Raw genomic sequence first — 15,211 nt, 5'->3', positions numbered from 1 at the left:
TATTTGAAAATTATAGATAAAATGTTTTTGTGTTAGCGAAACATTTCAGAGGAGATTGAAAAGAGAGAGGAAATGAACAGAGGACCTTATACAGCATTATTGGGAAAACATCTCTGGTTTCATTCTTCTTTTACAAGCAACCCAAGCAGTGTTTCTTTATCCTGCTCTTGATGACTCACAGCATTGCACAAGTGGTTCAGGTGTGCTCAAGAAACACTTGAAACTGTGCAGTGCAGTGGTCTGTCAAAGGCAGGGTTCAGAAACACTGTGTTAGAGTAGTACATATAAAAAAATTGATGTTTTGGCTATTTATCTAGTCCAAATGTTTTTCTTCTGTCCTAAAGACCTCCTTAAATTTTCATATGTCCTGATTATGACCATTGATAATAAAGGGACACTGAAATATGTTTTAGCTAAATATCACATGTAGGATGTGGTGCCAGTGGTCCAAATAAGTGTATTTTTCTTTGAAACGTTTAATTTAAAAGGAACACTCAGGCATTGACCAAAATATAGAGTTGACCTTAAACCGTAAAACTAATGAGCACTTCGTTGTTACTGTAAACTGTCCTATTAATACACAGATGCAATCTCGCATGTTCCAGCTGTTTGCACTGTACATGCTGACTTTTACTTTGACGGAAAAGTCATATGACTTCGGCGCCCGTTTCGCAATTTCGCAGTTCTTAGTCATCCGACAGGAACGCACATGACTAGTCACGTGATATCACTGAGAACGACAGTTGCATATAAAAGGGTATCAAATAGTCAGGCTCGTCTTCTGTAGTTTGCTGTGTCACTAAAGATTACGAGAAGGAGGGGCGAGAAGAACATCACAGAGTATCAGCAAACAGCAGGTACAGTAACTTCATTTCATCAGGCTTTTATGTTTTATTTTTGTGAGTTGCGTGACCTTGATAAGTTGCTAAATCACAGTGAATTGATTTCGGTTTGGATCGGCCATGGCCATGTGTTTTTCTGCCCTCCATATCCCCCCCAACCCTTCCCAATTCTCGGAACGATGGGTGGGTGCTTTCTTCACCGTAATCATTTCTTTGACATAATTCTTATCCTCAGTATTTTGAGATAATCTCTGATAGGCTTCTAAAATTATTCACGGGCTAATCTAAAAACTTCTCTGGAATGATTGCTCACGTAGTTTCATTACTGTATTGTATAGTAGTCGTTTCTTTATTTCATCACTGTGATAACTCTTTTTGCCTTTTTTGTGTTTTGCTATCCGGTGTCGACCAGAGGAGGAGACACTGGTTCCGCTGTTGCGTCCGATTCGATTCCCACTTGAGTTCACTTTCCCCTTCACGAATCAAGTACTGAACGCACATATACCGAACAGAAATCAATTCCAAACCACACTGCAACTACGGAAAGCGAAAAGGTTCAAGAAGGGTTTACATCTGCGCTTTGACGTTGATTGGATTATTAAATTGAAGCATAAGACTTTTTGACCATTTTCGCTTTCCGTTCTTTCAGTGCTTTATGAGCAACGAAAATTTGAGGAAGAACTGAATTGGATGCAGCAGCGTTCTTGAGTTTTCATCTCAAGCAGAAGCTGCGGTTTATTTGGACCGCCAGAAATATATATATATATGTACATACAACAGCCATGAGAGACAGCGACGCAGCAATTAGTAGTAACAAAATAAATGCCTAAATATATAAAGCAAAAGTGTTCACGCATTAACTTTCAAAATACATTCGCAATAAAGAGCACAGTTTAAGGGCAACTTTAATACACATGGCTCTTGGGGGGTTGTAATAAAAAGCCGAATTATTTTTGAATGCTAAAAGAATTCTGCGTTCATGTATGTAATATTTTGCCAAAAGTATAATTTTATTTAGCCAAGAATTCAGTCAGTTTTAAATAAAAATATTTTAGGAATTTATACTTAAGCTCAGGTACAGATCAGGCAACCATAAAGATTTTCTTGCATGAAGGTCACGATATACTAATCGAAGTGAAGGCCGCCATATTCCTTTTTTGCACTGTAAAATGAATGCTTGCCTATGGGCATAATGTCAGCATCTTCCCAAAAAAATCCAGATATAACAAAAATGCTGAGGTGTGCAGTACAAAATCATGTGATCATGTCAAACGACATACTTTCAAACCATTAGATTTTCTGGATCAGTGGGCAAGAACGGCAAACAGATAATGGCTTTTTAGGCGGAAAAGGAGACGCCATAAAGTTGGCTGAAACCATAAAGCCTTCTCTAAGGGGAATTCCACTGACCTTTCAAAATAATAATTCAGTGGTTGAGATGTAAACAAAGTAATTCAGTGTTTTGATGTGAAGTGGTGCATTTGTAGAGAAGCTTACCAGATTTCTTTACAATGGTGGTGGTGATAGGACCCAGGTTTCATGATGTCTACAGAAATATAGCGATTTTATTGACTATCCAAAACCACCAGTGAACCTACACATGAGCTTTTCTTATATGTAATGTTGATGATGGTGAAATATTGGTAAAAGTTGAAGAGTTTGTGTAATACTTTCTGTGAAGGAGCTTTTACAGGTGGGTGTCTGAATTTCACACCAAACCACTCTGAATGACTTTGTTTACATCTTAACTGTTTAATTGTGCAGACATTTTGAAAAATCCATGGAGTTCCCCTTTAAACATTGATTTTCAAAGGCTTAACATACAGACAACATAAAGTCATATAGTGAAGAACAATAGATAGGTAAAAAGACAAATTTATAGATATGGAAATAGAACAGTAATGACAGCTGGAACCATGTAGTCCCACCTTCTTGACCTGGAGAATTTGTATATTTTGCAGTCCCTTGATTCCACAGTCTCCACATTGTTTGTCTAATGAATTTTAAGAGACTGAATTTTAATAATTGTAAAAGAAAAAAAAAAGTTGGAATTTAATCAGTGTAGTCTCCAGGCACCACCCAAAGGTAAGGGTGGTGCTTACATTGCCTATATTACATCTGCATAAACAACTCTAACTCAGAAACGCTTTGACCAATTGCTGCAAAACTTTAGACATATACCCTAGTCTTAGATGTTGATGAGGGGTTTTGGAAGGGGGTGTCTGCTGAATTTCTGATTTAACACAAGCAAAATATCTAGGAAATGGTACAATTTTTGACAGTACTTGTTGAACTAAATTCCACAGCAATGGCTTGTTCCCCTTTGCTTGAATCTGCTCTACTGTGAAGTGATGCCCAGAGCCCTTTTCTCTCCTTGACTGATACCTAAGTGGAACACTGACATGTGTCGATTGGTCCTTTCTGGTGTGTTCTTACAATCAGACTGTATCTTAGGTAATACTTTTGTGAGATGTGGCTAATTAGATGCAAATTGATTATGAACTTGTATTATGTTTTTTGTTCTAGAATGAGGTGTCTGTCTTTCCTGTGTGTGCTGACAGCTCTGTCTATGAGCTCAGCTCGCCCTCGTCTCGCTCCACTCTCTGATGAGATGGTCAACTATATCAACAAAGTTAACACTACTTGGAGAGTAAGTGCTGCTATTGGAATAATTTGTCTGACTTTGTAAAAGGGTGGTAGCTATCCAGTACTTCCAGGATATCAAGTCAACCTTAACTCAGCTATATATAATTTGAAGACAATTTGGTGATGCTTTATTAATTGTTTTTAATCTACTCTAAAGGCTGGACACAACTTCCGTAATGTGGACTACAGCTATGTGAAGAAACTGTGTGGAGCCAAACTGAATGGATACAAACTCCCAGTCATGTGAGTATATTGTTGCCGAAGGAAGCCTGCTGGGTATAGCCAAGGTGTTAAGAAAAGATGCTGCAGTTTATTCTTTTGCAGCTTTTCTTAGTATGCTCTGCATTTGTCTATATGTATGCAATACACTTCAGACATAAATTATTAGTTATGATGAACATCACTTTAATAGATATATGAAGTTTTCATCTTTTGAGTCTGCTGTTTTTCCAATGACAGCTTCTCTGTATATATCTCTGTGTGTATGAGTGATGCACTTCGGACATAAAGTTATGATATGCATGATGAGTTTGCATCACTTGCGTCTGTTATTAGCAACCCCTTCAACACTAGCTAATTGAAAGATCCAAGTAGAGTTAATGTTACTGCACCTTCAGGATGAATCATCTCACATGCCTTGTTTCTGCTTTTTCAGTTAACTGGTCATCTTTTTTTCTGCATGTGTGTTTATTGCACATACTGTTCTTGGTCGGTTATTCTTTTTTACTGAAGAAACCCCTTTTTCCATGCATGTAGGGTTCAGTATGCTGGAGACATCAAACTTCCAAAAAATTTTGATCCTAGGGAGCAATGGCCTAACTGCCCCACTTTGAAAGAGATCAGAGACCAGGGCTCATGTGGATCGTGCTGGGTAAGTGTTCTCTGCTTTCAAAACTAAATGATTACCACATTTTCATTAGTGTGTTTGGTGATGTAGTATTTAGCTTTTGTGTGCTTAATATAATGTAGAAAAAGGCACAGAGCACCACGAATAACAGTTTTAGCTGTTCGTCAGTTTAAGGAATGTCTGTCTGGTTCTTTGTTCAGGCTTTTGGGGCAGCTGAAGCAATCTCTGACAGAATCTGTATTCATAACAATGGCAAAGTAAGTGTCGAGATCTCTTCTGAGGACCTGTTGACCTGCTGCGATTCCTGTGGGATGGGGTGAGTAGGCTTATAGAACAACTGATATTTAATATTTATAAATATTAAAACATTTATGAACACTGTATTTTTAAAAGTAAGACCCTATGCTGTAAAAAGGGTGTATATATATATATATATGTGTGTGTGTGTGTGTGTGTGTGTGTGTGTGTGTCTATATATATATATATATATATATATATATATATATATATATATATGTATGTGTATATATATATATATATATATATATATATATGTATGTGTATATATATATATATATATATATATATATATATATATATATATATGTATGTGTATGTATATATATATATATATATATGTATGTGTGTGTATGTGTATATATATATATATATATATATATATATATGTATGTGTGTGTGTGTGTGTGTGTGTGTGTATGTATTTTAAGACTAGCTATATACACAGCCACACCTGCTTGTAAAACATGGTTATTTTAACCATTTGTGCTATTTCAATATCCAAATTTATATTTAAATACCCAAATGTGGTGGTTTAGTGTTTTTTTTGTTTTGTTTTGTTTTTTTTTTTCCCCAAATTCTGTATGTTTTAATTGTTATTAAAAATCTACATTGCACAGGCCTATAGCAGCTCAAAAAGAAATGAATTGCCATTTTTATTTGATTGTTGTCCTTGTTTCCTCAAGCCAGATTTTGGGCTTTTGCTCGTTTGAGCATGAACTCTTCCTATGTGAAAAGGTCATGTGTAAAGTGTATTTATCATAAGTTAAAGTATGAAAATGGCCTGTTTGTAATGTGCTTTCGTGCATGATTTTTTTTATCTTTACATATATATGTACAATCATAAATATTTTACTGTAAATACAGATGAACACCCTTTTGCTAACACTGCTACAGCTCCTATTATGTGCAGTGAAGAAAAAGCTGTATGTGGCAGTGGTTAAGAAACCCATGTAATTTTAACATTGTTCATAAGTCTGACAAATGTTAGCTAATATAATGACAACAATAAATTAAGATATAATCATAAAAAGATAATGCCATAAAATAAGTAATAAATATCCAGACTGAAGTTTGATCCTTAAGCTTGTTAGCAAGTGATTGCATAATAACCTCACTTCAGTTGTACTGTGGAATAAGGAACAACAGGAGCGAACTTTCAAGGTTTCAAGCCATATTTGTTAGCTCATGAATGCCATTTATAAGTCTAAGACTGGACTAAATGGATTATTTGATAAAATGTAGCCTGATGTTTTTCTCATTTAAGACATAAATGATTCAGTAAAGGGTTAACTTTACTAAACTGGGAATGTATCTATCTGTCGCCTCGAGGTGAAAGTTAATGCTGAAAATGTATCATTTATAACAGAGAATCCAGGTGAAAATATGAAGGTAGTCATGGCAATAAACATTTTAAAATGGTCTTATCTCAGTCCATTGAGCAGTTTTGACGTTTAATGAGGTTAAAGTGAATTTACAACAATGTATTCATAGCCATTGTCTCAGAGAGCAGTGAGGCCAGTGAGATGTGTTTTCCATGTTTCATAATAAATTGAAACACATTTCTGCTGCAGACCTCTGAACTAATTTTAATAAAATGTAATGTAGGTTGTCAGCTTCTCAAGGCACTCTCTTTGCTTGGTCAAATGGTTCTTCTCTATGATGGAAAGCCAGTTGTATATTGTTATTTAAAGGGCTCTTTAAAAATTTACATTTGTACATTTGCTTTTATCCAGAGCTACTTACAAAAGCGCTTTGTTGTCTACTCAGAGAATGTGTCTTAGCTAGTACAAATAAGTTAAAGTAAAAGCTACTCCTGAGCTCAGATATTGCTGAAAACAAAAGTCTCTGATACCTAGAGAAAAAGAAACAGACACAATATAAGTGCAATACAATACATTTTAATAAGTGCAGTACAATACATTTCAGTAAGTACTTATTTGTTCTTACTTAAGTGCTGTAAAAAGAGATGCCTTCAGTCTGCGCTTGAAGACTCCGATAGAGTCTGCTGTTCAGACAGCCAGTGCGAGTTCATTCCACCACCTGGGTACCAGGACAGAGAAGAGTTTTGATGCTTGTCTTCCATGCGTCTTAAAGGATGGCGGGTCAAGCTGAGCTGTACTTGAAGGTCGAAGGGCTCGAGGTGCAGTCCGGGTTTTGACCATTGCCATTAGGTAGGGAGGGGCTGGTCCATTTTTGGCTTTGTAGGCAAGCATTAGGATTTTATATCTGTTGTGGGCAGCTACAAGAGACTGAACTAGCACCTGAGTGGCCTCTTGACAGAAAATGATTCTATATAGAGTCACAAAAAGCTATTCAGCTATTGTTACGAGTCAAAGAACCCTTTTCAATACTATATAGAACCTTTTTGCTAGGAATGTAGAATTGAAAGGAGTACTTTGTTTGATGTTGGATGTGTTGTTGGATAGCCATTGCAAATTGCGTTCAGAGCCCTGAAAAATACAGTATGGTATGTTGTATTGATACACCCTAAATTTTTTGGTGTGTTCACTCTTCAGATGTAATGGTGGATATCCTTCTGCTGCTTGGGACTTCTGGACAAGTGAGGGCTTGGTGACAGGTGGACTTTACAACTCTCATATAGGTAAGTGGTCATTTTGCATTTTTGTGGATTTAGTCATGGCCGTTTGCTAAATAGAGGTTTCACTGTGTCTTTCAGGCTGTCGGCCATATTCCATTGAGCCTTGTGAGCATCACGTGAATGGAACCCGTCCTCCTTGCACAGGGGAGGGTGGAGACACTCCTAGCTGTGAGCAAAAGTGTGAACCTGGCTATGGTGTCACTTACAAGCAAGACAAACACTTTGGTATATATATTTATTTATAGACCTTTTGTGTATAGCTTATCTATATTGAAGCAACTGCTGCATATTAAACAGCATCTGTCAGAAGTTTATATGAGAGTTTTTGTAGATGAGTACATGTATGTAACTATATAACTGCTTAAGTGGCCACGTCTATTACACATTATGTACCTTAAAAAACTAAGCCAGTCTGCAGTCCTTACATTTACTGAAACATGCCTTACAGTGTAATGCTGGAATTTAAAGGTGTTAATGCTCTTAGACGAATGGATTTAAAGGGAAATTGAAGTAAAATACTCCATATTGTTTTCTGCATATTAATAATGTTGTTTGTCATAGGAAAACAATCCTATGGTGTTCCCTCTGACGAGAAGCAGATTATGCAAGAGCTCTACAAGAATGGCCCAGTAGAGGGAGCCTTTACTGTATATGAAGACTTTCTTCTGTACAAGTCCGGTGAGCAGTTGTTTATGATCCGCTAACATTTGCAGTATTTAATTCAGTTGGAGACTTAGTTGTATCTAACCATTCACTATGGAGGTTAGCTTAGGTATTTCACAGGCAATGAAAGCATGACTCAAAATAATATAGGTGTGTATGCTGTTACCTAGACACACACTCGGTAATTGAACACTTCTGATGAAACGTTGCTTTCATGGATAAGAAATTGTCTGTTGTGAATCTCAAGAAATGTCTGATTTGCTGTGACAATTTGACTATGCTATGGTAATACAAGAAAGTGGCCAGATCTACCACATTCTACTTTTTATTTTACCTTTTAAACAACATAAAATCTGTTACATTTTACACACCGTCTGGTTGTATGCCATGCTTCCTTACAGAAAATACCTGGTAACTATTAAAAACAATAACAGTACAACTGTTAACAACAGATGCCACTCAATCTCACAGTAAACTAATTACAAAACCTGGTAATAGACAACTCTTTTGGCAGCTAAGCAGCAAGGTACTTACTGCTAAAAAAAAGTCGTCAATCAGTTAATAAAGGTTTGTTTCAGGCTATTTCATCAGCAGGCGTAATCTTACATTATACGCATTAAACAACAAACACCACTTACTAGGGTTTTTTCTGATCCTTTCCAAAAGATTGGGATCGGCACTGACCCAGGCATATTTTAATGTATTACGTGCTGGCTATGTTAAACCCGATCCACTTCTGATCCTTTGTTTCTTGTTTTTATGGTTTATTTACACCACTGTCAGAGCTGAAATAAGCAGACATTGTCCACAAGTAATTTGTATTTTTAAAAGTAATGTTTCAAATGTTTAGCAGAGCAGTGTTAGCAGAAACGGCACATTTAAAACCAGGAGAAGCAGGCTACTGCATGTGCGTTAGAGAGAGAGTTCGTAGTGCATTCACAGTGCTATAAAATGATTTTCACATAAGTAGTACACAAACAAAAGATATACACTCACTAAGCACTTTATTAGGTACACATACTTTGCGTCTACGCTCTTTGATTTTATCAGCACCACTTACCATATAGGGGCACTTTGTAGTTCTACAGTTACAGACTGCAATCCATCTGTTTCTCTGCGTTCTTTAACCCCCTTTACCCTGTTCTTCAATGGTCAGAACCCCCACAGGACCACCACCAATGAGCACTTTATAAGGGACCCCTACCTTATATTTACACTCATTGTCCATTTTATCAGCTCCACTTATGTACAACAAGGAGGTCTCAGAACATACATGGTGATTAGGACCAGTCATAGTCAGAGGGAGGCCTCAGAATGAACAAAGTAGTAATTAGGACCAATCGCAGTCATTTAGGAGGCTTCAAACAACATGGTGGTTAGGAATTCTGTTCAGCAAGTGGCACACACCACACCATACAAACTCAAGCCATAGAATCAGTTTGACCAAAAAGAAATTGCTTTGCTTTGAAACGTAATTTTCGTTTAATGTATACTGCAAGCTTTACCAATAAAAATGCTTAAACAGTACCAACTAAGACAGGAGACAGGAGCTGGTTCTGGTGCAAACAGGAGTTTAGCTAGCAGGCTAACAAACCATAGGACAGGTTAGATTCTTGCAGTTAGAAGGCTGTGAAAATGAACAGTGTGATCTTTGATCCTTTTAAAGGCTTGGTCACTTTTAAAGGCCATGTTTGTTGCCTTTCTGGTTTCATTTGATAAGATAAGCTACAGAAGCATTTATAATAAATGCCATAATATTTAAATGATATAATGTCTTGTAAACACATCTATGACCTACTTTCTTTTACTCCTCTTGTCTGCCGCAGAGGCAGCAGCAATTACAGATAATGATATCCTACAGAATTTCTGTACAGTATTCATTTTTATTTTTTATATACATAAAGGATACCTAGTTACTTGCATATATGCAATCATTAGAATTTCCAGTGAGCACTTTGGACATTGTACAGGTGCAGCTAGACACAATGTATTTTCTCAGTCTATCCACGTGTTCATGCTAACCCTCTGAAAATAAACCCAAAATTAGATGGGGTGCTGCATTCAAGTTGCTTCCAGTACAAGTGGCTCTGTAATCAGTTTTACAGAAAAAGTTGGACAAAGTTTTATCAATGCATATAGCAGTGGTTGGACTAGAACAGTGTACTACAGTAATGATAGTGTGTGAAATGAGTTTCATGATGTACCAGCTAGTATTGGATTCTACAAGGAGTAAGATTGCCCCAAATAAGACAAACATTGACTGAGCGCAGAGCAGGAAAGGAAAGACATATGGAGAAACAGAAGGTACCTGTATTTGACCTGACAAATTTTGCTTACACTCTACCTATTTAATATAACTTGCTTTTATGCTGCAATAAGGAAACTGCAAGATTAGTGGTCTGCATGCCAGTGAAGTGTCTTCCATTGAAGAGGCTAACTTAACTGGACTGGTTCCAACCCCTATATATAACAGTGCATGGCATAGATTTTTGATCAAACACAAATGAATTATGAATTTTCAACTTCAAGTTGTAGTAATTTGTCTTGCATAACAGTACACTAAACAATATTTATTACATTTATACCAAGGTGTCTAGGTGTGTTTAACTTGAAAAAATCTCATGGCTAACACAGCTCTCAAGCTGTTTTCCACCATAATTTTCTACACTGATGGTGATTTGCTGACTTAAAGAGAAAAAGATGTGAGACATTTGATTTGTCATTTTGCTTTGTAGCTGATTAGCTTCATGACTACTTATATAAAAAAAGTGCAAAACTTGGGACTTCTGAGCCAGGGACCGATCGAATCGAAAACTGAGATAGATGGTGAGACAGACAGGGTTTTTGCAAGGCCGTAATTCATTTTTCAAATACTCATATTTTCAAATAGTCGTATTCTCACCCCCTTTGCTCTGAATCGCCTGATGTTATATCACTTGATGTAGAATGATGCACAGTTTGCCGGAGTGGAGTGGGTGTACATATTTGTGGGACTGAGGTGATTAGGACTGGGTTCATTTTTATATATATCTGATCCGAAAGTCCTCTGTACCCTAAGGCACCCTTGAATGTTAACATTATGGTACTTTTTTGAGTAAATTTTTTTTTGTGTTTTCCTCATGGACAGATTGTCTGGCTTGTGGGGGACCTGTGGCTGTGCTTGATAAGCTATTCAGTATGTATGTACCTTCTATCTTTTGCATATTCAAGGTGTCTATCAGCATGTCAGTGGCTCTGCAGTAGGAGGCCATGCAATTAAGATCCTGGGCTGGGGTGAGGAAGATGGCACCCCCTACTGGCTAGCTGCTAACTCATGGAACACTGACTGGGGTGATAATGGTAAGACAAGTTATTTCAGTTTTGAATTCCTTTAAGGCTACTGCACACTGTTTGAGAGGTGCTATGCAGCATGGCAAAGCAGATGAGACAAAGCACAGCTGTACCTCACAGGTGTCTGAATCAAGGTTTTCATTTCAGACTTCACTTTATTCATACACTATGTGAACAACAGTATTGGGACAACATATCAAATGTTAATACTGAGAAATTAATTGTTTTTTTTTGGAAGATTTTGGCTCATTTTGAGTTTGATGCCAGCAACGTTTTTTTTTTTTTTTATTTATTTATTTTTTTTAAATGACACTGGGGCAAGAAAAGTCTGGTGAAGTTGTGTAATGCAAAAAAAAGAAAAACTGATGGAACATCTCACAACTAAGTAGGTTAATTGGCAGCGGGTCAGTAACATGATTGGGTATAAACAGAGCATCCCAGAGAGGCTGAGTCTTTCAGAAGTAAGGATGAGGAGGGGTTCACTACTCTGTTAAAAACAAGATCCAGAAACGTTGCTGCCTTCTCTCATCCTGAGCTCATGTAAGATGTAAGATGGACTGAGGCAAAGTGGAAAACCTGTGGTCTGACAAATCAAAATGTGTAAATTCTTTTTGAAAATCATGGTGCCGTGTCCTCTGGGCCGAAGAGGAGAGGGAGGCCCTAAACTGTTGAGCAGCTGAAATCCTATACCAAGCAAGAATGTCAAAACATTTCACTTTCAAAGCTACGGCAATTGGTCTCCTCAGTTCCCAAACACTTAGTGTTGTTAAAAAGAAAAGGTGATGCAGCACAGTGGTAAACATGCCCCTGTCCCAACTTTTTTGAAATGTGTTGCTGACATTAAATTCAAAATGGACATATATTTTTCAAAAAACAAAATTTCACTTTCAACATTTGATGTGTTGATGTGTACTATTTTCAGTTAAATATAATGTTTAAATGGTTTGCATATCATTGAATTCTGTTTTTATTTACATTTAGCACTGTGTCCCAACTTTTTGGGAAACAGGAAAGCTGTGTTATGAAAGCAATAAACCATTTGAGGCCATGTATTGGTGTTTTTACTTGGCTTTGCGTCATGCCTTAACTGAGAGAATCACCATAACGTGGTCTCAAGTGAATTATTTCTTTCATATTACGTTTACATTAAACAATGACCAAAACGCCCCTTCTTACATTTTGTGGGTGAATCCTCTCACAACTGCAGACGCAGTTTCAACTGTCACTTTGTTGCCTTCATTCATTCTACTTTCCACAATGTCATGTACCACTGTAGAAATTGCCTTTTTGTGCACCGATGAGATTTTTGTTTGGTATGTTTAAACAGGACAAGTTATATGCTCACTCCTTCCACTTGTTTCAATCTTACATCAGCATGAATTTAGGATAGTGATAGGATAGCAGTTTTTTTAAATCAGTAACTATAATTATAGCTGCTCCTTTACTATACTTAGTATTAGAATTTTAGAAACTACCATCTGGCTGCATGACCATGTAATATTGAATGTTTTACATTAAATCCTCAGGCCTGTCTGTGCTGCTTGGGGCCCTTGCCATGTTTCAAGATTTGTTAGGCGTTTAGAAAATGTGTAGTGTTCACCCAGCTTTAGGCACCATTTAGTGAAAATGTTAACAAAATTTTGTGTTTGTACAATGTGGTATTTTGGGTGATATCCCATGATATGCTTCCCCTTGATACTTAGTTTTATCCAAATCCTTGTCTAATTTTCAGTTTTGACTTTTTAACACAAGTTTTAAATGTTAAACTAATTTTTGTGATTGTGATTCATTATATTGCATTTTCTGTTTCTCATTTAGGCTTCTTCAAGATCCTGAGAGGTGTGGATCACTGTGGCATTGAGTCTGAGATTGTGGCTGGTATCCCTCAGTGAGTCCCATAGACAAAAAAATGAATATACACATTCAGGTTTTACAGCACTAGGGAAAGTCATTCTTTTTCTCTTTTGATGTAGATTTCAGAGTGCCTGATGTTATGGGACTAGAATCATCCATCTAGTTCCGCTTTTTTTTTAGAATGTCCTCCAGTCATTTTACTCCGAGATTTCCTTTAAAAAAAAAAAGATACTGTAACTGCTGTTCAAGATGCTGACATTTTATGTGCTTTTTTTTTTTGTTCAATGACTTTCAATTAGTTTTTAATTTTTTTTATAATGTGACGTAATTAAATTGTATGAAATAAATTTTAACTATTTCCAGCAAGATGTAATAAATGATGCTGCAGAAGCTTGAAATAAAATATTACCAAAATATATAACACCATTATCATTCTTGCCCAGACAGTCACAGGAAAAAGAGGTGCATGCATCCTGCCATCCAGGTCAAGTTAAGCTTTCATTTGTGTCATAACCAAGTGAGGAATGAGAAACATGGAAAAAATTTTCATAAGGTGACAACAAAAGGGCTTTTTGAGTTATAAGGTTCTATCTGACATTTTGTTGAAATTGAATTATGTTCATAAAGTTAAGGTGTCAATGCTGAAAATATCTGAAAAACAAGCACTTAACAAAATACTATGGCAACTTGTGCCATGAAACTGTTCCTGCTCTGTAGCAAATTTACTTGAAATAAACTAGAATTACTGACCGGAACAGTGGCCGATTTTGCAGGATTTAGATGCTATTTCGTTTAGGCAGCTACAACCAGGGAAGCAGGAAGAAATTTTAAGTTAATGGTGCTGCAAGTTTAAGCAGTGTGACATGACTAATGACGTCCCTCAATGTAATTTGTCATTCTTTATTTGATTCTTTAATTTTGGCTGATTTACATGAAATTGAGCGTGTCCATACAGCGCTGTAGTGAGGTGAGAGGACAATGTGTGTGTGTGTGTGTGTATATATATATATATATATATGTGTGTATATATATATATATATATATATATGTGTGTATATATATATATATATATATATATATATATATATATATATATATATACATACATACACACACACACATACACACAAAACCCTTTCGCACATCAACACTGCTGTCTCACGCCTAGAGACACACAGAGATTGAGCACTGAAACGCAAAGAGCGTGAGAATAATGGTTGATAAAAGCTTCATTATTAGTAAATAGATGACTTCTTGAAGTTTAAAAAACATAAGGCTGCCTTTAGGTTCAGACTTGGCCTTCATCTCTGCATCAGTCTCTATCTTCCTCTTTTGGAAGCTCAGCCTATGTGTATTTGAACAACGCGCCCCCAAAGCGGCCAGCTGTTTTCAGCTCACTGTAATGAAAATACGACGTTCACTTAAACAGTGCACGACCATAGCAGATTCTTAAAACATAAAAATACAAACTCCTGTCTAAAACAAGCACACGTGGCTCTTTATTATACTCGGATCATTCTAATGTTCAGAACTTTTTATTAATATTTAAAAGTTGGAATTCTGAAATCAGGGGGTGCTACAAAACAGTGCAGAAGCGTTTCATGCACTGCAACAACACAGCGTTTAAATGTTATTTTAGAGAAATAATCACACCATACAAGACGTTTTGGTTTTTATTCTTTTCTATCATTGTAATTTTAACGCTAACATTTGGTCAGTAGGGGGAGCAGTGCACTCACTGCTGGACCTCAAACTCCACCTAGGAGCGCAGCCACTGGCTCACAAGCTGCTAAATCCTGTTGTTTTATTGGCGGCCTACAAAAATATCTGCTTTAACTAGTACATGCTTCATGTAATATGTAAATAAAATGCCATTTCTTTGTATTAATAGGTTAAAACTCATGGTTTTAAATCCTCATACAAAATATAAGACAAGGAGAACAAGAGGAAACACAAAACATGGTTTTGCAACATTTATATCACTCATGTCAAAAAAATAATTGCCCCCTCAAGTTAACAACTGGTTTTGCCACCTTTAGCAGCAACAGCCTCAATCAAACGCTGTAACTGGAGATCAGTCTTTCACATAGCTGTGGAGGAATTTTGGCCCACTCTTCTTGAATTTCTTAA

The 15,211-nt window shown here is 36.6% G+C and overlaps 1 protein-coding gene across 1 annotated transcript; it reads left to right on the top strand.

Annotated features, from left to right (window-relative positions):
• The first annotated feature begins 710 nt into the window (after positions 1-710).
• On the top strand, positions 711-13,499 carry ctsba (cathepsin Ba). Its single transcript, XM_036563707.1, has 10 exons — positions 711-857; positions 3,369-3,492; positions 3,646-3,731; positions 4,245-4,359; positions 4,536-4,651; positions 7,152-7,237; positions 7,313-7,459; positions 7,796-7,912; positions 11,108-11,236; positions 13,046-13,499. The coding sequence occupies exons 2-10, from the start codon at positions 3,370-3,372 to the stop codon at positions 13,117-13,119; spliced, it is 993 nt and encodes a 330-aa protein (XP_036419600.1). The 5' UTR covers positions 711-857; position 3,369; the 3' UTR covers positions 13,120-13,499.
• The last annotated feature ends 1,712 nt before the right edge of the window (positions 13,500-15,211 follow it).

This window comes from Colossoma macropomum, unplaced genomic scaffold (genome assembly GCF_904425465.1).
Source record: "Colossoma macropomum unplaced genomic scaffold, Colossoma_macropomum, whole genome shotgun sequence".
NCBI classification, from domain to species: domain Eukaryota; kingdom Metazoa; phylum Chordata; class Actinopteri; order Characiformes; family Serrasalmidae; genus Colossoma; species Colossoma macropomum.
The sequence above is the reverse complement of the archived record's forward strand: the minus strand, read 5'-3'. Positions and strand labels throughout refer to the sequence as shown.

Coding starts and splice junctions, on each gene's coding strand:
- ctsba (XM_036563707.1), top strand. CDS start 3,370: ATGAGGTGTCTGTCTTTCCTGTGTGTGCTGACAGCTCTGTCTATGAGC. Junction 7,460..7,795: donor CAAGCAAGACAAACACTTTG/GTATATATATTT, acceptor TGTTTGTCATAG/GAAAACAATCCTATGGTGTT. Junction 7,913..11,107: donor CTTTCTTCTGTACAAGTCCG/GTGAGCAGTTGT, acceptor TGCATATTCAAG/GTGTCTATCAGCATGTCAGT.